Raw genomic sequence first — 23058 nt, forward strand, 5'->3', positions numbered from 1 at the left:
AGAGGAGCGGCGTGCTGCCAGCGCGAGAGGCTTACTGGCGCCTACAAACCTAAGTGGATACTTCACGCATTGCGCAATGCTGGAAGTATCCACTTAGGTTTGTAGGCGGCAATGCGCGTTTCGCGCTGGCCGCCCGCCCGGCGTGCAGCGGCGCCTGAAGCACCTATTTCACAAAAGAGGTGTTGCACAGTATTATACGAAATTGAACGTATTAAAAATGACAGGCATCCTTAAAAGCACAGATCATTCCTCGCAAAATAAATAAAGATACTTATCGTACCCAGGAAAAATCTAAGAGCCTTTAGCCGAGGCAAATATACAGGTCCATCCGGTTCAGGTATAACAAGGTGGGAATTTCTTGAAAGATAATTAAGTCCTGTTACACCAAGGAGGTGTAGAGAGTTTTAGTGAATTTTGTCTCATGGAATTGATATCCCTACGTAGGGATACTTCCTAAACATACTTGAAGCATTCTAAAAACTTTCATTGCTCTCAAAATGCTGAGGACTGATATTCTAAAATAAATGCTGTAAGTTCGAGGTCCGAATTCAATGTACAAACACATCGTTTGAAGCGAACGTTTCAGATCAAGGTTCAAAATCAATGTTTCTTTAAAGCAAATAGCAAAAAGAAAATAGGATGGAGGCAAGCCGACAAACCGTTGGAAGCAATTTACTTTTAAAATTAATCATTTTTAAAGAGTTCTTAATAATTCGACACCTACTCTCTTCAACGTATTTTTAAGTCATTTCTTTGACGGTATTGATTCCAACATAGAGAATCAGATAGGTTTGCTTTTCTTCTCTTTTTCTTTTTTAAGAAAGTTATAAAATGTCTATTCGAAGCATAATTTCAATACAAATCAATATTCAAGGATTTAGTCCTCAAGGCCATATATAATACTTTTTTAGTTGCCTAATGTGGTATAATAATTGTGTGCCGGGCCACTTGAAAAAATGTTCACACTTAACAAAACATGATTGATCTATAAATAACTAAATGTGACATATTCTAGCAAACGCGCTCCCTTTGTGGGGGTGTAAATGTGTGTCAAAATTGAGTGTTGCATGTACATGGTTTTTCTGACTGTCAACGATTTTGACATTTGAAGGTGTACACCCCTTCTCAATTTAGAGAGTTGTTTACAAAATTTAATCCGGTGGGTGGTGATTTATTTGAGCCGTTTTCTCCATGAACATGAACCGGAAATGGGTGCCGTAGATTTTGAAGAGGGGGAGCGCAAAGAAATCGGGAGGTCAAATGAACGTATTTCTGCCAAGCAGAACTATGTACATTAAGATATGAGCCCTGAGATCCCTGAGGATTTTATGCATAACGTGGCTCACGTCATAATGCACATAGTTCCGTTTGGCAGAAGTACGTCTAAATTTCGTCCGTCCCATGCCTCGAGTGGATTCCAGGCATAATCGAGCTGATTGTATGATGCATGGTTCTTACCTATGGGTGAGTTCTAGAATTAATCTTTCCGTGAAGCGATTCAATACTAATCCACCCAAGCGTTCCTAGGCTCCGTGATTCCATCCAGGTTGACGAATCCAAGCGTTCTTGTAACTCGGAGTGAGTGACTCATGACGTCATTACTTGTTCTTCCAAATGCATCTGATCAACCCACCTCGGGAGATGGATTTAGCCGTGACTCTCGGTGACAAACCTCAAAAAGTTCGAATCGCGCCAAAGTAGCCAGTAACTTGTCCCCTGTGGAAAGTTAGTATCGTCTTTTCTTCATCTAAATTAATAAAACTTAAGTAACCTGTCAAGTTTTAGTTATATTTTTCATTAGTTACGGTCTAAATACTAAAACATTACTTTGATCATCATCAAGAAAACAACTGCAATCATCCGAGCGTTCTCTGAGATTCTCGTTTGACGATCCATCCGACTCCATCCGTGTCGTCATGACGCACGTCATTTCCGTTCATCTCCGTTTTTTGGATTAAATCCTAAGATGAATTCTAGAACCCGCGCCTAAGTCGTCATCAATTTTGAACCAGTGGCGAGGCAAGAGTAATCGATTATCGATATCTCCAATTTTGAAGCTGTGGTAAAGAATCGTTTATTAAGGCATTCCTTGCGAACACCCTTTTTATCGATCCTTTTCCATAGGTTTCAAGCGCAGACCAATCGATACATCGCGAAGTATGCCACGTCACTGTTTTGAACGTCAAGCTACTAAGAAAATTACGAACAAAAAAATTTGAGAATTTGGGTGGAGGTGAATCGTTGAACGGATACCGCCCTTCGGAAAATACACTTACCTCCCGTGATAAATGTGCGAGGCGCTGCGGAGGGGTCGGGGGGGGATGCCCCTTTCCCCAGCAGATTTGCGTGAGACGCAAGTTTTTACGGAAACATACGGTGCAGCAGGGTAAGTTTCTGTCATTCCAAGTACTTTTTTGAAAGGAAAAATTTATTGATTACAGAAAATTTTTTCCCGCGAAAATGATCGGATCAATCGCATCTACGAAAATACAGAATTGCTTAGATTTGAAAGACAGGTTGATGATGGCGATGACGGAATGGAAGGAGAGTACATGGGCGAATTTTGGTGTGCGTTCGGTGTATTATTGGTTTGGTTCGTTCATTTGTGCCTGAGCAATCATTATCTCATCTGGTACGGTCACGAGGTGTTCAGCGGGATCCAGAAGATCAACCTGTTTTGGAGGAATGAGACATTCTGGTACCACATGAAGGATCCTAAGTTTAACTTCACCATCTTGGACGTTTATGATGTTTGGAATAAAACGAGATACAATTCCCAGCAAGCAGTACTCAATCTCGGATTGAGTTTACTATCCAGGTATTGTGTTCCGATTTGCCTCTCTGCGTATATTTGCACCAAAATCAAATAATACAGCTAAATCTTACCTTCTACTTTTAAAATGAGCTTCCTTTAACAAAATAACGCTGAGATCATGATAAAATTGTCATGTGCCTCGCGTTGGAAGATAGAGATAGCAAAATCAGTTACAAAGAGGGATCCACAAACTTCTTGTCGACAGGTGGAAACTTTTGCATTTGGATGCTTCATGGACAATGATGAGGCAGAGACAGTCATATGTCCAGAGGCGGATCCAGCAATTTGGCAACACCGGACCTCCTCCATTTAAACCTATACTAAAAAATCGATTCCTGTCGGAGCACCTCGCCCTCCAAGAATCGATATATTTCCATAGGTTTAAATGGAAAAAAGACAATGTTGCCGATTTGCTGGATCCGCCAATGCATCAGTGACGTGGCGTGCTTTGTGATGTATCGATTGATCTGTCATTTAAACCTATGGAAAATAATCGATAAACAGGGTGTTCGTAACGAACACCTTAATAATCGATTCTTTACTATAGCTTCAAATGGGGAAATATCGATTGTTCACGCCACGGCTGATTGTTTTAGTTGGCTGTTGACTACCTAATATTCATATTTAACTTAAAAATCCCTCACATTAGCATAAGTATTCATTCAAAACAAAGATCTAAAGATCCTAAGTTTTGCCGATGTCCCCTTCCCGTAGAATATTTAATGATAAAAAAAAGGAATGAAAAATAAAAATTTGCCTTAAAAAAAACGAATTCGAATTGATTCAGACATTGTACTTCTTGTTATCTCTATGAGAAAATAAATATTATACTTCGGTGAAAATCGAACAATGGCCACCTCACAATTGAGTGATGCAACAATCACGACATTTGTGTGGTCGAAGACCTTGCAGGAATACCTTACAAGCAAGCCGAAACGCCGTGCAGTGGATCGAGTCAATCAGAGACGTCGGACATGAAATCGTTGACTGAAACTGTAAATTTTGACGTTTATTTCCTTACAAAAAGGGTGCTTCTGGTGGACAATTTCACGAAGAGACCAAGGGAACCACTTTTAGAACCTCAAAGTTTAGTATAAACGGATTTATAAGGATAACGCACAAAAACATAGCCCGAATATACGAATAAAGAAGGAGATTCAATTAAAATATGGGTAAACAAGGCTAAACAATTATTAAAACACTACGTCCTGCCTTTTAGTGTTTTAATACTTTTTTAGCCTAGTTTACCCACATTTTAATTAAATCTCCTTCTTTATTCGGATTTATAAGCCTTTGAAGTTTCTAAATTTTGTCCGACCTCTTCTATTGACTCGATCTACCGTGCGCCGGCAGTACCTCAGTAAATTGTAAGCTGAGTGGTACCACTGGCATAAAGTGTTTGCTTTTATATGTGTATGAAAAATTTTTGATGATGATATCTCTCGGAAATTGTAGATATTCAATATAAAGTTTTGCAGTTATTTGTAATCAGAGAATCTTCCTTCTGAATGTAAGTTGTCTTCTTTTGATTAGGTTACGAGTGAATATCGACGGTGAAACTACCAAACCTCGTAACTCGTTTGCGGTGTTTAAAAATCTACGCTCACATTTTATTTTTTTGAAGTAGACCAAATCAATATCATTCCTTGAAATTTTCAAGGAATTTTCTCCGCACAAAGAGGAAAAATCACAGAAATTTTCAAGACTGGATGTTAAGTAGTTTTTCATTTAAAAAATAAAGTATGACAGGAAGTCTGCGACGTCGCAAACCGAGATACGTGGTTTGGTAGTTTCACCGTCGATATTCCCTTTAGATACAGGTTGCTTTTAATTATACACAGAAATGTGGTTGAAAAAAATATCATCGTTGACATTAATTACTTTCTTCTTGTCTGATTGAAAATAAAGGCTTTACAAGGGTGCAAGTAACTTGACTACTTCCATATTTGGCCAAGAAGTGGCGAATAAGTTATTTTCGGAAAGGGTGCTAGTTGGGCTGACTGTGTGGAATTTCCCGGAATATTTCCAATCTACAAGGAACAGCACGAGCGCAATACAACCGGGTATTTCAAATCTTCCAATGGACGACACTTTCAGTGCATTTGCTACTACCTTTCATAAGAATTATTCACAAGAAGAAAAGGATCATAGACAAAACAATTTCCGGGAAAATCTAAAGCTCATTGCTAAATTGAATACAGCAAAAATTGGAACTGCAACATTCGCTGTTACGCCTTATACAGATTTTTCTCGTGAGTATAAACTTTAAATTAAATTGGGGAGGTACTGTGCGAAAATGGCTCGAGTAGCAAAATTGCGGTTCCAGAAAACAGCGATCGAATATTTCATTATGGTACCAGTTAGCTACATTATTAGGTATAGCATAGGCTGAGGTAAAAATAAATTAGTCATAATTATCTTCAAGTTTAAACTAGGACGATCGAAAAACAGAAAGATATTGTTCTGAATTAGAAATAAGTGAACTAGAGGAGGTGTATCGGGCCATTATTACATAGAACGACAGATTATTTTGAGGAGTACATTTTGTGTTTAAGTGCGTGATACTTGGGCCGTTTTTGCATGGAGTCACTTTTAACCTAAATGGGAATCAAATTGGTTTCTAAGAAAAAAGGAAGTAAAAAATTGAAAGAAAAAGTTGACTTTCATCGAAGAAAAGGTTATAAAAAATTGAAAATTTGTCTACAATTATAATGACAATATACATCATCCAAAAAGTCACTCGGGCCGTTTTTGCACATAACTCCTCAATTATGAGAAATACGTACCCAATGAAATTTGTCTTTCAACCAAATTTTAAAAATTAAGATAAGGTGGCACTCAAAGTTTGTTCTGTGAACAAGGAATTCAAAATGATGCTTCTTTAGCATTTTCCCGAGTGTAAGGGTCCTTTTTCCGTTTGAAAAAGAAAGTAAGACAGGAAGTTTGCGACGTAAACCGAGTTATGTGATTGCCAACTGACACCGTCGATATTCTCATTCGATTCATATATTTTTTTTCATCAACTTAAATAAGAACAATCCATGTAGAGTGTGCAAACATTTCCAAATCATGAGTTTAAAAACGCGGCTTATGCCAGTTTAAATATTAGAGCCAAACAGAGCGGAGCGGCGCGGCGCGGCGTGCTGCCAGCGCGAGAGGCTACTGGCGCCTACAAACCTAAGTGGATACTTCACGCATTGCGCAACGTGTGAGGTATCCACTTAGGTTTGTAGGCGCCGATGCGCGTTTCGCGCTGGCCGCCCGCTCGCCGTGCCGCGGCGCGGCACCTCAAGCAACTATTTCACGACATAGGTAAAAGGGTCCCTTAAAGGGGTCCTTAAAGGTCCCTTAAACCCTTTAAGTGGTTCTTCAGCTTAAACAAAGCCTAGACATACGTTCCGGCGCCATTTTTTCACATGGAAAGTTGTATTGGGATCAAATCCGAGGGGGAAAAAACCTTGCTTTTGAAATTCGATTTTGGCGTAAAAACTGCGCTTTACTTACTTACTACTATTAACTTTTGAAATTTTTAATGAAAAATAATCACAAAAATATCGACGGCGTAAGTCGGCAATCACATAACTCGGTTTGCGACGTCGCAGACCCCCTGTCATACTTCATTTTTTAAAAGGAAAACTACTCAACAGCAATTCCTTAAAACTGCCGTGATTTTTCTTCTGTGTAAGAGGAAAATTCTGCAAAAACTTCAAGGAATGATGTCAATTTGTTCTCCTTTAAAAAATTGCATAGAGGCGGAGATTTCCAGACACAGCAAACGATAAATGTGATTGCGGACTTACGCCGTCGGCATTTGCTTCTTCAAGCGAAGAAGTGATAGAACTGAGCTTAAAAGTAGGAGAGCAAGGATGATAGAAAGCGCAGCGCTGCAATGAAGATCAATGCTTTTAAAAATGATTGAGAAAAGTGCGGCAAAACAGGACACAAATCAACGTGCTCCTAGGTCGGGAAATTGCCTGCCCATTCACAGTGAAGGCGAACATGTAAACGTACCAAGGACACCACACTGGCATAGTAGTGAAGAGAAGTAAAACTTTTACCAGTGAAAGTGCGTGTTACTGCGCTTCTAAAATTGAGCTCGAGGTTTCATTTACCATCGCACAAAAAATGATCGCATCAAATTAAACGGGGGAAAACCCTACGTCTGCTGGAACAGAACAACAAGTTTGTCACTTACAATTTCAAGGTCGAGAACCAAAAACTTCATGGTAAAATTTGTTGTGAACTGAGGAGTCATTACAAACTACACCTTTATTGTGTCCTGTAATGTAATACATTATCGGTAAAAAAAAAATGGAGCTAATCATGTTCCTCAGGGCTTTAAAGAAATGTACGTACGCTTTCGATCTCGTGATTGATTCATGCATAATTTTTGTTCTTTCTTACAGTTGCTTCTTTTTATAATTTTAGCTCGTATTTCATCTTTCTCACAAATATCGCACAAATATTTTTATGAACATTTAGAGTCCTTGTTTTTTAATAATTTTTGTATTTTTTTTAGTTTTTGCCTGTGGCACTAATTTATTGTTTCACAGCAGGATACGGTTTTGTTCGGTTCGGCAGCGCGAATCATCGGCAGCTCTGCCAAATTTCTGCTGTTGAAGCCGCAAATCTTTGGTTTTTGATGCCAAGTTTTAAACGAGCGGGTATTACCGAGTTTTTTTTACGTGATAAAAGGGAGAGAGATGAGGCATACCTCAGTTTTGAAGGGTCAGTTCTGCATAACGCGGTGTAGAGGACATCCAAAAATGCCAACAAATTCCTCGTCTTGCTGACATAAGGGCGTAACTACACATTGAGATGAGCCCGGGAAAGTATTGAATTGTATGGAAGACAGGACTAATTGCAAAGTTTAGTTACGCCCTTATGTCAGGTAGGCGACGAATTGACCCCCAGGTACTAAAGATGCAAAGTTTGGGCAGACAAACAGGGAATTTAGAAAACCGCCATTAAAGTGTTAGCACTGACGTCTCAGTCTTGGGGATGATTCACTCTCGCAATCGCCGGTAATTAGGAAGATACTCATGAGGTGTTCCGATAAATCGCAATACTACGCATCAACACAAAGTGGGTTTGATGGGTGATTGCTTTCAAAAACACGATCGCGGCTCGAGGCTCCTTCAATTGTTTGTAATACCCAACGCTTTGTCACAAAGTTAGTTGAGTTGCCTATAGGATCTAAACTCACCCAGTGTCTAGAATTCACTACATACTCATGTCATGTGCTTTTTACCGGGGGAACAGGTAATGTTAGGAACAGGATGCAACGATGCCCATTCAAAGTAATCAGTGATCTAGTCTTGTTCCATCATTTCTGAATTTTAGGATTTTCTATTTGTTCGGTAGTGGCTAGCGAATTGTAGGCGATTGGTGATTTCCTTCAGTAAGGACCAGTTTCGGGCCCTTTTTCTGAAAACGGAAAATATATGTTCCCCTTTCAACAGAAACACATGAAGTTATCACTGGTGCGCGGATCTAACTACAGCTACTGTGAGCTTTGTTAAAAAACTATAAACACCTACTTAAACATCGACGACTACTACTAAGACCTACTGAGACCTACTAAAACATAGGAAGATATCTGCTGACCAAATTCTCTCCTCTTATTCAATTGCTCGTTAATATATCAGTGTGATGATGATGTGTATGTGCATACCTACACCATGAGTTATGCGCCAACCTTCTGATGTGCTGATAAATTATTCAATGCTAGTGTAATACGATTTTGTAAACCACATTTAAATCTTACATCAGAATCTGTGTATTGCAGTATGAAAGAATTCACTTTGAAACCACCCGTGGGGCGATACAGCCAAAGAAAAATTAAATTTTACATGACTCAAAAAATAAGACCAGCACCAGCATTTAAATCACGCGACAAAAAGGGATCGCTGATTGAACAATTAAATTCTTAAAAAATATGTCTGACACGTTTCAACTGCACACTTTACTCGTACAATATAATGGAAAGCTAATTTAACCACGGGAGTGATTAAATTGGTATTTTTTTACTGTAAAGTCTACATTGAAGATGAATGACACTTTTTTTTAAACTACAAAATTGTTCAATCAGCAATTTCATTTCCTCTGCGCATTTTTAATATCAAGTTTTCCTTATTTCATGTGAGGATTGTTTTACGGAACATGCCTTGTTTTGTTTTGTGCTTTACTTTGAAAGTATTTGTCTTAACTCATAGTACCTCGAACAATTGGAGCTAGCAGATGACCTTGAGAACTGGAAAGGCGCAGAACTCTTGGACCCAACCGGGGAGAGCTGCGGGGCAATTTTCGCCGGAATCACCTTGGCCATCGATTTATTTAAATTCTTCGTGATAAAAGGGACACTGAAATTCATCGATAACGAATTAAACGCTCATTTCAAAAAACTAATGCTGAAGTGGCGGAACGAGACGTACCACTATTGGATGTCGTGGCCTAAAATCAACCGCACCGTCACGGATTTCTACGACAAGATCAACACCTGGTTGAAACCGATCTCGCACGCACTGATTAACTTCCCTCTGCGCGTCATCTACGTGCTCTACAAAACGATCAGCAGTATCGCGACGATGGTTCTCGGTAGCAATGCGGTTGAATTCGTGTTCCCGCAGAGGAAGGGTGAAATCCTGTCAGAGCTTCACTACAACGGGTCGTGGATCCAGATGTGGTACGATGCGCGGTTGAATGAGAGTTGGGGGTTACCGTTCTACTTGTCGCCAAGCACCCGCCTTTGGATGGCGGGGGCAACGCTCAGGGAGATCACAGAGCTGAATTCTCGGGAGAAAGGTTCTGCGCGCTATGGACTTACGCACTTTGCACCCTACACCAGTAAGTACACAGTAAGAAACACTGGAAAAAACACATTGGATCAAGAGTCCAGACTCTTGAAAACATTGACAAGAAAAAGGACTCTTGATTCAATCAGATTTATTAAGCTCAGATTAAGAGGCATGGTTATTGATTTAGGCTTAAATCTGATTGAATCAAGAGTATTTTTTCTTGTCGATGTTTTTAAGAGTCTGGATTCTAGATCCAATGTGTTTTTTTTTTTTTTTCCGGTGAATATAAACGTCGAATGGGATCTCCTTCGTAACGTTTATCGTCGAGTTCGATGTTTTGCGAGGTAATCGCTTCAAATGTTGGAGGTTAAAACTTCGAATGCAGTCGAAAGGCCACTGAGTGGACGGAAAGGGTCTGTCGAAAACTTCAGCTGGAGCAAAAATAAGAGTTCTCTTTTAAAGAAAATGGTTCAAAAATAAAGATGAGTGTATCAGGAAAATCTGAATACACTCTTAACTTGGGAAGTATAAGTTTTTCAAGCTTCTCGCTTCAAAAATGATACCACGGCACAGGTCTGTGAACATGTCGTAAGAGGAGTCGTTCCATCCAGCCCTTGCGCACAAGGGCCGAAGCCAACCCGCCAAAATACACGCAAAGAGACGGGATTCTATCAATTCGCGTGTTTATATTTACATTTTCCTTGCTTTGATAAAGATCGGGGTGCTTCCTCCACGATTTGCGCGCGGGAACTTCAACCATGATGTATAATATTGTGTAGAATCCTAGTGCGCAAGGGTTGGATGGAACCATTCCTCTAATGAAATGTTCACCTGCACCTCAGTTTCATTTTTGAAGCGGGAAGCTTTAAAAACTCACATTCCTTGCGCAGATTGTGTTGTTGGAGTGTATTTCAGGCTTTTCCGATGCGCTCATCGTGATTTTTGAGCCATTTTCCATAGGAATTAATTCTCCTTTTCGCTCTAGCTGATGTTTGCAACGGTCCATTTGGTGATTGTTTTGTCTGCGTCTGAAATTTGAACGTCCCGAAAGAGGGATCTCGCAGAACGGTGAATTTCACAATAAATTTTACAATTTTTTACTGTGTGGTAAAGGGTGAACATTATGAGAAGATCATGCACTTCCCAACGCATGTAAACAACAACCAAAGAGTGTGAAACTCTGTCACTCATTTTAGAGTGAGAGAAAAAGTAATTTTTGCAGTTTTATTGATTTCCTTTCTTTCCGCTTGGCTATTGAAAATAATTTTAATCGCTTTATTGCAAATTATCTCATTCAACTTGTAGGAACCTCCGGCACTCTTTCGTCCAATTATATTATGTGTGCTTCTGCTTCGCATGTTGAAAAAAAATCCGATCCGAGGGTACTGTGGAAGCAACATTTATTGACCTATCGTATTCACACCTGTACTGGGTCTACGATCCTCTGATATACAGGATTGAGCAAAATTATTGACCGAGGTGAAATTAGCAGAGTCTACTGTTTGCATGGTCGAGCATCAATTTCAGTGCACTAATGATAGCTAGCTCGAATTCACACATACTATTTAAATATCCTGAAATAGTTATGTTCTCATCGGTGCGATTAACTTTTAAGGTAATTTAACTTTTGACATTCAAAAATTCATATACCGGCTCCTTTTTTAAAACAAAAATTCGAGTCATTCATTTACCCTCACTGATAGTTCTAATCTGTGACGTCTAAGCGGGAAGATCTCTTTAATCCAACGGAAAAAGCTGATTAAGCTGATTAAATTAATACATTTTGAGTGAGTGGAACACGGGGGTATTCCGTCTCAATTGTTCACCTCTTCATACATTTTTTCTAGAAACCGAATTTCAGCGTAAGTACTGTACCTATCATTCTACGTACGATGGTCGAGCTTTTTACTCTGATGAAGAAACCATCAACGTGGGACCAACGCCGGAGCAATTTGACTGGAAAACAAGAGGACTCGTTTCAAAAGTGAAAAATAACGTAAGTACCTAGTTTTTTTGAGGCTTCTGATTACAAATAAATGCTGAAATATGCGCGGTAAGACAATTTTTAACGATCTATGCGCCCCGTAAAACTCGGCAACTGGAGCTGAGAATATTATATCGTTCGGGAATTTTTTTACCGTAATGCTGAAAATAGTTTTGGATATTATTTCAGGTCGCGAAATTTACGTCTGCTTATTTGACTCTTAACGACTTCGCCAGTGAAAATTAGTTTAAATATCTGCCCCAAACAATATATACAGGGTGATAAAAAAGTCTTGCACCACTAGCACTAAACATTGCTCTGGTAACATGTGACCAAGATGAGGTAGATATTTGAAATAATGTGAGTGCCCCTAGGTCAAAAGAAACAACATTTGGAAACTCCTAAATTTCAAGTTGACTACCCCAAAAAGGGACAAAACTTTGAGGGTTTTAGAGGTAATGCGACTCTTGTGAATCATACTGTATGGACAATTAGCCCATATGGTATGGTCTATTTAGACATCCTCTGAAGGGGTGGCGGACCCTCCAAAACGACGAGCAGAAAAAGAGGTAAGTGGGGAAAGTTTGAGTTTCATAAGTTTAGTGCCTATTTCATTCAATTTTTGAAAAAGTCCGAATTTACAATTTGCCTGAGGCACGTATCTTAACTGAACGAATCTGTTGAAGGAAAACTGTGGAGGCGGCTGGGCATATGCAGTTGTGGACTGTCTAGAGATGCATAACGCAATTCGCCGGAATGCATCTGTTGTTGAATATTCTGCTCAGCGTAAGTTCACAGAATTGTTGTTGTATTTAAATAATCGACGTTACTGTGCAAAGGGCTTCCTTAAAGAAACATATTCAAACGAATTCAAAAATGTTAATTAATTCTTTAACTGTCAAATATTACCCAATAAAATGCATAGTTTATTATATAAAATGTATACCCTAGTAGCAGAACCACAGAAGGAAAAGATAAATATTATGTACGAAAGTTAATTTTTTTATATAATGCATGCATACAAAAGTGTTAAAAGTGAACATTTTTATGTAAACATTATATAAAAAAATGTTATAATTTTCGTGAGCTTTTCGCGAACATACAAAAAATTCTTCTAATTCGCGAAATGCTCACGAAAATGATGACCTATTTTTTTATATAATCGTTACATAAAAATGTTCACTTTAACACTTTCGTATGCATGCGTTATATAAAAAAATAAAAAATGTGTGTATAAAAAAAAATTACCTTATCTAGCTTTTATAATTTTTCATATATTACGGTCAGGTCTGAACTTTGATTTTTCTTTTATATAAGCGTTACACGTTTTTTATATAAAACGATCATTTAGATAACAGATATGTTTTTTTTATACTTTTTTTAGAAAAGCAAAAATTTGTTCTGCTACTAGGGTAAGAATGTGCTGTAGGGCGTGACTCCACTATTTGACCTCCTGAGAGCGCGGTGTTCCTTCATTGAAGACATTTTCATTTTCCGTCACTATTTGCTAAATTCCTGTGAACTATCATGGTAACAAGCATATTCTCATTTGAAAAACTGTTTCCGCTACAATGACCTTCACGTATAAGATAAATGTTTAACCGAACTCAACGATGTTAAATATATTTTAACTGCCGCATAAATCACTCAATAATCTACACAGTTTATAATACAAACTATTTAAGAATGTAGTGGAAGGCGTGATACCACTATTCGACCTCCTGGGAGCTCGGTGTGTCTATTCAAATCATTGAAGGCGTTTTTATTTTCCGTCTCTTCACACTAAATTCCTATGCACTGTCGTGGTAACAAAATGATTCCCATTTGAATCTGTATCTTCTTCAATGAACTTCACGCATAAGATCATTAATACGTATTGTATTGTCCCGTCTCGTGTCGCCCCCTAGCGGCGAAGAACGCAACCTCACAGTGTGTGCGCATCGTCATCGTGGTTCACATGTCGCGATCCGATCATGTTCGATTTGTCTGAATAAACCATGTTTCTTTGCACAGTCAATCAGTCATTTGTCATTGTCATTGTCTTTCATCACACACAACATTACATGGCGCAGTCGTTCGCGGTCGCGAGTTTAAAGTGATCATCCGTGAAGCCGAAACGAAAAGCGTGAGTGTCAATCCACGTGATGGCGTCGAGCCTAAAACCGCCAAAGCCGCTCGTGCTGACTGGAAACCTATCCCAAAACTGGAGAACGTTCAGACAGGAATTTGAGCTCTATCTGACGGCCTCTGGCCAACGAAAACGTAAAAGCGGTGAAAAAGTAGCTTTGCTTCTTCACATAATTGGTGCCGATTCCCGTGAAGTGTACTACACGCTGGGAAGCACAGGCACTGAAGATGAAAGTGAGGGTGAGGAAACGCTCGAAACATTGTATGATAAGTTCGAGAAATATTGTAATCCCAAGAAGAACATCCTCCACGCACGTTCCCTTTTCTACTCACGAAACCAAAAGGTAGGGGAATCCTTCGACAGTTTTTATAATGACCTCAAAAAACTGGCTAAAGATAGCGAGTTTGAAAACATCAAAAGTAGTCTGAGAGACCGTCTAGTATTTGGCTCAAACGACACCGTCATTCAAGCAAAACTGATCAAAGCTGGTGATGTTTCTCTAGAAGATACTGTAGAGCGTTTAAGGATTGCGGAAATCACGAGACGCCAAACCTCTGAAGCCCTCGCCAAACCGCAAGAAGTTGCTGCGGTAGAAGCTCAAAAACCTGTGTATCGCAAGTCGTACCCTAAGTCTCCAAAGCCTGGTACAAAGTATCAACCCAAGACGCAAACCCCTGATCAACAGTCTCACGCTACAGGTGAACTCAAGAAGATCGATTGTAAATGGTGTGGCAAGCAACATGTGCGGGATAAGTCGCTGTGTCCAGCCCAAGGCAAGACGTGTACCCGCTGTAAAAAGCTCAATCATCTGGCAGAAGTTTGCAGAAGTAAACAAGTTGCGGAAGTTCGAGTAGAGCCAAGCAGTGCATCGAGTTCTCAGAACAGTGACTTTGAGGAGTACTATTGCAGTGACGTCAGCCTCATAGAGACTATCAGTGCAAGAGCCCCAATCCAGTGCAGTGCGGAGTCAGTCGCCTTGAGTAATACAGGTTGGCTACACAGTCTTAAAGTGAATAATATTGTAATTAATTTCAAGCTAGATACTGGCGCTTGTGTTAATATTTTGCCAATGTATTTATTCAAAAAAATGTGTGTCCAGGAAGCTAAACTAGGGCATCCGGAAATCCGTTTGAATAAGGAAATGTGTAACTTAAAGGCGTACAATAATACTCCCATTGAGATAAATGGATCCACAGTGTTAAAGGTAAATCTTAACAACAATTGTTACTCTGAGAAATTCATAATAGTTAAAGATGATTTAACCCCAATTATAGGTTTAGACACCCTTGAAAGATTAGGTTTTATCAAAATGTCGTTAACCTCTAAAATGGGAATATCCGAAAGTGTTAATGCTATAAACGATGTTGCTAAAAAGCAGATTATTGAGAAATATATCAAGTGTTTCCAAGGTGTCGGAAAGTACAAAGATTTGTATGCGCTGAAAATCAAATCAAATGCAAACCCACCTGTCCCACAGCCACCAAATCGTGTACCTCTGAAACGGCAGGGAGTTCTGAAAGAGGAATTAGATAGGTTAGTTCAAATTGATATTCTTGGTGTCGCCCGCGAACCGTCCGAATGGGTCAACAAGTTGGTTATTGTTGAAAAAACTGACAAATCCTTACGCTTATGTCTAGACCCTCAGAAGCTCAATGAAGCTTTGCTTAGAGATTACTTTGAAATCCCTACACCAGAACAGATTTTTGCAAGAGTTAAAGGCTCTAAATTTTTCTCGGTGTTAGATTTAAAAGATTCATTCTGGCACATCGCTCTAACCCCTGACAGCTACAAGTACACACATTTTGCAACAATGTATGGTTGTTATTATTTTAAGCGTTTACCCTTTGGTTTAAATGTATCTGCCGAAATATCACAAAGATATAATAGTAAAGCCTTTGGTGATATTCCCGGAGTTGAAGTGTTCATTGATGATATTTTAATACATACTGCTACAGACGAAGAACATGACAAAGTAGTAGATCTAGTTTTTCAAAGAGCAGCGGAACGAAATGCCAAGTTCAATGTGAGAAAATTTATTTATAAACAACAACAGGTTAAATATGTCGGGCAGATGTTGATTGACGGTACGATTCAACCTGACCCAGAAAAGGTACAAGCTCTTTTAGAGTATGACATCCCTAAATGTCAGAAAGATGTTAGACGTCTACTAGGTTTCGCTAATTATTTAAGGGACTATATCCCAAATTTTGCTGAACTTACAAATCCTCTCAGACAATTAATTAAGAAAAATGTCCACTTCATATGGGAAGATAAAATTCATGGTGAGTGTGTCCAGAAATTGCTCAAAATTCTTACTAGCCATCCGGTTTTAGAAACCTATGACCCAAATAATTGTGTAACAATACAAACGGATAGTAGCAAATCTGGTATTGGATCAGTCCTAATGCAAAATAACAAGCCTGTTTGTTATGCCTCTAAATCTTTAACCAATGCTGAATTAAATTATGGTCAAATTGACAAGGAATTTTTAGCAATTCTGTTCAGCTGCAAGCGTTTCCATTATTATATATATGGTAAAAATGATGTAACTATCCAAACTGATCACAAACCACTTGTACCAATTATGAAAAAGCCCATTGATAAAATCACGTCTTCTCGTTTGAGAAGTATTAAGTTAAAACTTAGTTTGTACAATTTCAGACTTGTTTATGTGCCAGGGTCCAAATTGTTAATTGCTGATGCAATCAGTCGGGCTTGTTCTAATGCTGAAAATTACCCGGTTGATTCCGAATTGGATTTAGTCATTCACTCGATTAACATGTCAGATGAAAAATTAAACATATTTGTTCTGGAAACTGACAAGGATCCAATATTGTCCAAAATTAAAATGTACTGTTTAAAAGGCTGGCCAAAATCGTTGGCTAATATAGATCATGAGGTGAAAATATATTGTGACCTAAAAAGCGGTATTTGCGTTGAGAATAATTTAGTTTGTCTAGAGAATCGCATTGTTGTCCCACTTGCATTGCGAGAAGTGATTCTTAATGATGTTCACAGTTCAGGCCATTTTGGTATTGTTAAGATAAGAGCCAGAGCAAACACCTTATTTTTTTGGCCGGGCATGTCTGTCCAAATCGAAAACTTTGTTAAAAAATGTGAGGTTTGTGAAAAATTTTCGCGCAAAGAACCGAAGCAGCCTTTACTTCAGGAACCTCCGCAAACACTGCCTTTCCATAAGGTCGCCTCAGATATTTTAGAGTTCTCAGCATCCAATTATTTGGTCCTTATTGACTACTACTCTAAATGGATCGAGCTAATAAAACTTCCTTCAAAAACAGCTCAAGCTGTCATACATGTACTAAAACCAATTTTTGCCACTCATGGCATTCCAACTATCTTTAGAGCGGACAATATGCCGTATGATTCTATGGAATTTCGAGACTTTAGCTATAGCTATAATTTTAAACTTGTTACCAGCTCACCCCTGTACCCCAAAAGTAATGGACTAGCCGAAAAGGCAGTAGGTATTTGCAAACAAATGCTAAAAAAAAGCACAAGATTTAGAGTTAGACATCTACACTTTGTTAATGGAATACCGGAACACACCAGTTCTGAATTCAAAATTTTCTCCAACCCAACTGTTATTTAGCCGCCTAACAAAAACCACCCTCCCCATTTCGGATAGACTCCTAGAACCGAAAATTGTTCAAAATTTCCAACAAATCCAAAAACAAAATGATGTTCGTAACAAAAGGAACTACGACAAAAATGTATCCCACAATAATGAAAAATTTTTTGAACCCAATCAAAACATAGCCCTTCATGATGGTACCAAATGGGGTCCAGCAAAAATTATCAAACCTTCAGGCGAGCCTCGCTCCTATTTAATAGAAGAGCCGAATAATTCCATTAAGAGAAGGAACACAAGTTTTCTAAAGAAATCCTTGGCTACACGCTCAGAGCCAGCTGCTCCGCCCTCTCATATTAATGCACCTCGCCCTAAGCGGGAAATAAAAAAAACCATGTACGCTCAAAGATTTTGACCTCAAGTAGAAACTTTAATCATTATGTAAAATTTTTTTTTTTTCCTCGGTAAAAGGGTGAAAGATATTTATTTAGCATCTAGTTTTAGTTAGTTTTATTTTCAGGAGAAAAGGGAGATGTATTGTCCCGTCTCGTGTCGCCCCCTAGCGGCGAAGAACGCAACCTCACAGTGTGTGCGCATCGTCATCGTGGTTCACATGTCGCGATCCGATCATGTTCGATTTGTCTGAATAAACCATGTTTCTTTGCACAGTCAATCAGTCATTTGTCATTGTCATTGTCTTTCATCACACACAACATTACACGTATAGCCACTCTGTGTACGCATAACTACATCCAAACATTGCCAAATTTTCTAGAAAAGTTTACGCATTAATCGGAAACTTATGTTTTTTTTTTTAAATTTTAAACTTTACGGAACATTTCACTCGTATTATGATCTAAATAATTTAAAAGGAAACATACAAATTAATCAATTAAAGTTCATTTATGTTTTCATTATTGCCAAAAAAATCAACTCAGTTAAATTTGGCAATAGCTGATGTGGCTTGGTTCCTTCCTGTTTTAAACGCGGTCCAATTAGCTCTCTATAGCTTGCCTCGCCACGGACATATTTTGGACCGAAGAACCTCTCGATCGGTTTGGGTGAGTGGTTAAACTAATAGACGCCCCGACGCCAAAGTCAAGACTGAAGCGTGCTAGGCTAATTCCTGGAACCGAGGACCAAAATATGAGTATGAGCGCAGACACTGTGTTGGTCTCAAAGCGTATGCATTTGACTACAATCGGTAATCCAGGAAATGCAAAAGGTCTAGGAAAATATATCGACGGTGAAACTACCAAACCACGTATCTCGTTTGCGGTGTTTAAAAATCTACGCTCGCATTTTGTTTTTTTGAAGTCGACCAAATCAATATCATTCTTTGAAATTTTCACAGAATTTTCTCCGCACAAAGAGGAAAAATCACAGAAATTTTCAAGACTAGACGTTAAGTAGTTTTTCATTTAAAAAATAAAGTATGACAGGAAGTCTGCGACGTCGCAAACCGAGATACGTGGTTTGGTAGTTTCACCGTCGATATGGAGATTACGCGAAACAGCCACACGGATTGCGCGAATAGAAACCTTAACATCTGCTACAGAAATGCGCGAATTCAAAATCAAGTTAATTTAAGGTAGAAGTTTGATAAAACGGGAAACAGTTGGAGAATAAACGCATTTTTATGTTAACTCTAGTGTAAGTTAGTTTGTTGACAAGTCATCGATGTCTTACCTTCTGATGATAAAATAATGAAGTGAAAAGATTGAATAAGGGTCTTGGGAATAAGGAAATTTCCTAACTTTTCTCGGAAAAATATTTAATCGAACAAAACGAAGCAACTTTGAGTTGAAATGCTCATACGGCGTGGAAACACATCATAGGCCTTTTAAGCTATATTATTCGACGCCGCGATTATTCTAAAGCGAGTCCGAATGAGCGCGCCAAACACAGTGCGGCCGGCGTTCAACGTATATACCGCCTGCAAGACTTCGAGAATACTTCATGCATTGCGCCAGACAGTGCGAGCCTATATTAGCGCCTACAAGACTGCATGAATACTTCTCGCATTGCGCCAAGCGCACGGCAGTCGGTCAGTTGGAGTGACACGCATATTAGCGCCTACAAGACTGTAGGAATGCTGTAAGACTGCGTGTCATCATTCTCATCTTTCTGCTCCAGTTTTTACCATAATTAAAGGGAAAATATGTATCCTCATTGTAACAATTCAGAAACTTGGATGATATTTAATTTTGTTTGGTACATTACAATAAATTAAAACGAACGAAAATATCGCGTTGAAATTTTTGATACCTTTATTTAAGATCATTTAGGTGAATTCACGAGAAATTTTCAGAAAAACTGTTTTATGGCTGTTTAAAAACATCAATAAAAATAAAACGTCAATTTGGCCCCTAAAAAATCTTCAGTGGCTCCTAAAACTCAAGCTTGATGGGCCACACGGCTTCTGAAACTTGAAGGTGAGTTTTGAACACTGCTTGTGACCAAAATAATATATTCCTGTGGTTCTAGAAATAGTAGATTGCGATAAGAACTCTCGAGGTTGTGCGGGTGGAAGTGTGACAAATGCTTACAAGTACATAAAAGACGCCGGAGGCCTTGCATTGGAGCGTTCGTACCCATACACTTTCAGAGAATCAAGTTGCTTGTTTGAGCCATCTATGGCCAAGATCAGAATAAAGAGCACCTTTTACACCTTGCCGCCCAGCGAGGAAACTATACGCCACTTCATCTACAATTACGGTCCAGTTGTTGCAGCCATCAATTGCGCTCAGTTACAAGTAAGCACTTAAAGCCGGAATTCTGTCAATTTAATAGTATGTTCTTCCAGCTACAAAAGTAAACACTATCAAAACGAGCAGAAAAGGAATGACTAAAATGACATGAAGCTTATATCAGTTTGGATTGATGTGATGACGATTGAAAGATACATTTTGAGAGGGTTTTTATAAGTTAAAAGACAGTGAGCAACAGTGTTCAAGAAATATAACGTTAAAATATCCTCAGAGAAATCATACCGTCCTTACAAAATATGTAATGACGTTGGTACACTTGTAATTTTCCCAGGAGTTAGTGATAATACCGCATATCGACGGTGTAAGTCGGCAATCAGGTAACTCAGTTTGCGACGTCGCAGACTTCACCGAGAAAAAAATGAAGTTTATTTAACATTTTGGATGTAAAAAAAGAGTGCGAGAACTTACAAAATGCTGAATAAACAGCTACAGCAGTTACTTTAGCAATGTCAAGATGTAAAACTAAGTGCCAAAGCGGGTAATTTAGCATTTTGTAAGTTCTCGCACACTTTTTTTTACATCCAGAATGTTAAATCAACTTCACCTTTTTTCGATGTTCCTGTCATACTTTATTTTTTAAACGGAAAACTACTCAACGGCAACTCTTTATAGCTGTCATGATTTTTCTTCTCTGTGCGAAGAAAATTCCACAAAAGCTTCAATGAATTATCTTAATTTGCTCTCCTCAAAAAAAAATAACATAAAGGCGGAGATTCTCAGACACCGCAAACAAGATATGTGATTGCGGACTTACGCCGTCGATATTAATGATTACTGCACCTTTAAGACAGGTTAAAGCGTTCTGTATAGTTTAGCAATTGCTCTCGAGACTCTTGGTAACTAAGTATTAATTTGATTGTCCATGCTTTGCTCACAATTTTTTCCACAGTTTTATAAAAGAGGAGTGATTCGATGTAACGACGAGAACTGCAATCCAAGGCACATGAATCACGCTGTGGTCGTGGTTGGATATGGTGTCGAGGGTAATTATAATCCGATTATTTTCACAATTCCTTAAAATCTGTCTGCATTAAACACAAATTCTTATCCAACACAAATCTATATTCTATAAAACGTCTTGTTATGTTTAGTGAATTAGAGAAATGCTCCTCTGAATAAGACCAGTGGGAACGATGACACTTTTTGCCTGGGATTTTGTTGAGAGGAAAGGCATTGTTTCACAAAGGAATTATTTGGTGCCGTAATCTGCGCAAAAAGTGAAAGTGGACTTTGTGGGTTTACAGAATTGAAAACTCTATAAAATCATACCTTTGCATGTTTTAAGATTACATCTTTTTATACATTAAATTATCGATATATTTTGAACGTTTTCTCTGTTCGTCTTTTATCTTACCTTAGGTTCCAGGGGCGCGAACAGTACATCTGGTATACCGTATTGGCTCGTGAAAAACAGCTGGGGAACCGCTTGGGGAGAAGAGGTACATTGTAATTATTATTCTTTCGATGACATTTGATCTCACATTTTTAAAATTTCTGCAGTGAAATATAGGATGATAACAGGTTTAGTGGTTTTCCGGAAAAGCCTACCCGAATCTGCGAGTCCTGTGTCAGGCAGGACTTGCTGAGGAGGGGTACGGCAATTCTGCGTTGCTAAGGAAAAACGACGTATGAATCTCCAGGCATCGCCAAGATTTCTTCGATAAAAATCGAAGTTACTGCGGAAATTGTGAATATTTTTTCCTAAAATTTTCAGACAATTTTGTATGCAATTTAATCTAAAATGTCTGAAAATGTCAGAGAAAAATATGCATGAATTTCGTCAAAAATGAATGTTTTATCGAGGAAAATTTAGCGACTCTCGAATGTTCATACGCTGTTCTTCCTTAGCACAGCAGAATTGCTACTAGATAAACCATTGGTATATGCTTACATGTTAACGCTTACATCAATGAGGGTGGGCCAATTTCTAAAGTTGATTTTTTTTCTTCGCAAGCGTGCGGAAAGGACATCTACCTCGCTTTTTTCATCCTTGTGAATTAACTTCTTCATGTTTAATTGTTTTATACAATACTGTACCCATTGCTATGTGTTTGGGGTATCACAACTCCAACTTGGACCATAAATAATTATCTTTTGTTTCTGTGTGTTAGGGATATTTCAAAGTCTTCCGCGGAAAAAGAGAAAACACCCTGGGAATCCAAAATTTCCTTACGGCTCCAATGGTTGATGTTGATTCTTTTGAAGGGAAAGGAAAGTGGTGACCAAAATAATCGTAGCATAATGAATGAATACTTGTGATATTTTTGTTTGATATGAAGAATGAAATAAATTGTAAATGATATTGAAAGAATGTTGGAATAAAATGTTCATGAAACAATTCTTCTGTTATCTTGGATTCCACGAAAAGAAACGGGTCAAATGTGATAATCATTGGGACAATATTTAAAAAATTACAATAATTGTTGATGAGGCTTCTTTTTTCTGATAACACCTCCTCTTGAAGGTCAAATAAAATCTCCTTATAAAAGGATCATACCATGAAATTATCGTTTTGCCATAAAATGTGAATTGTTTACATCAAGCCTTTAGTGTTTATTGCTAATAAGTTAAACCGATATTTCTTAATACTTTGTAAGTGGGCAAAATCATCAATAAAAACTAAAAAAAAAAAAAAAAAAAACATCAAACCTGAGCAATCGCTACGGCACTTAGGTGCTCATGAATGCTGCGTACGACTGATCATTCCCTTTGACGCCCGTTGATACAAGAATCGAACAAAGGGATCAAAATTGATTCCAACCCTATGTTTTTATGACTTTATTAAACCCTTCGGTAATTTGCATTAGATACGTAGATGCATCTGCCCTCTTAGATAAGATATCGAAATTTTGAAGGTTTTAATCCGGCTTTATCTCTTAGTTTAAAAAAAAAAAATCCTCTTTATTTATAATAAGTGAGATAATTTTAATGAAAATTCCCATCGAGGTTTATCTTCAAGAATCCTTGTAAGCCA

General features: G+C 38.4%; 2 protein-coding genes across 4 annotated transcripts; both read left to right on the forward strand.

Annotated features, from left to right (window-relative positions):
* The first annotated feature begins 2244 nt into the window (after positions 1-2244).
* Positions 2245-22397, forward strand: LOC109035319 (cathepsin L). 3 transcript variants are annotated; one of them, XM_072303194.1, is made up of 8 exons: positions 2245-2818; positions 4724-5067; positions 11460-11608; positions 12283-12382; positions 19801-20069; positions 20974-21067; positions 21444-21523; positions 22196-22397. In XM_072303194.1, the coding sequence occupies exons 1-8, from the start codon at positions 2538-2540 to the stop codon at positions 22304-22306; spliced, it is 1428 nt and encodes a 475-aa protein (XP_072159295.1). In that variant the 5' UTR covers positions 2245-2537; the 3' UTR covers positions 22307-22397. The 3 variants fall into 3 exon arrangements, with proteins under 3 accessions (XP_072159295.1, XP_072159296.1, XP_072159297.1); XM_072303195.1 differs by lacking the exon at positions 2245-2818 and adding an exon at positions 9031-9661 and having other exon boundaries at positions 4928-5067; XM_072303196.1 differs by lacking the exons at positions 2245-2818; positions 4724-5067 and adding an exon at positions 8049-9661.
* LOC109032785 (uncharacterized) lies at positions 13478-18004 on the forward strand. The gene is made up of 2 exons (XM_072303469.1): positions 13478-14928; positions 17834-18004. Exons 1-2 carry the CDS (start codon positions 13741-13743, stop codon positions 17957-17959), a joined length of 1314 nt encoding a protein of 437 aa, XP_072159570.1. The 5' UTR covers positions 13478-13740; the 3' UTR covers positions 17960-18004.
* Positions 22398-23058: the final 661 nt, after the last annotated feature.

Source organism: Bemisia tabaci, chromosome 8 (genome assembly GCF_918797505.1).
Source record: "Bemisia tabaci chromosome 8, PGI_BMITA_v3".
In the NCBI taxonomy this organism is placed as follows: Eukaryota; Metazoa; Arthropoda; class Insecta; order Hemiptera; family Aleyrodidae; genus Bemisia; species Bemisia tabaci.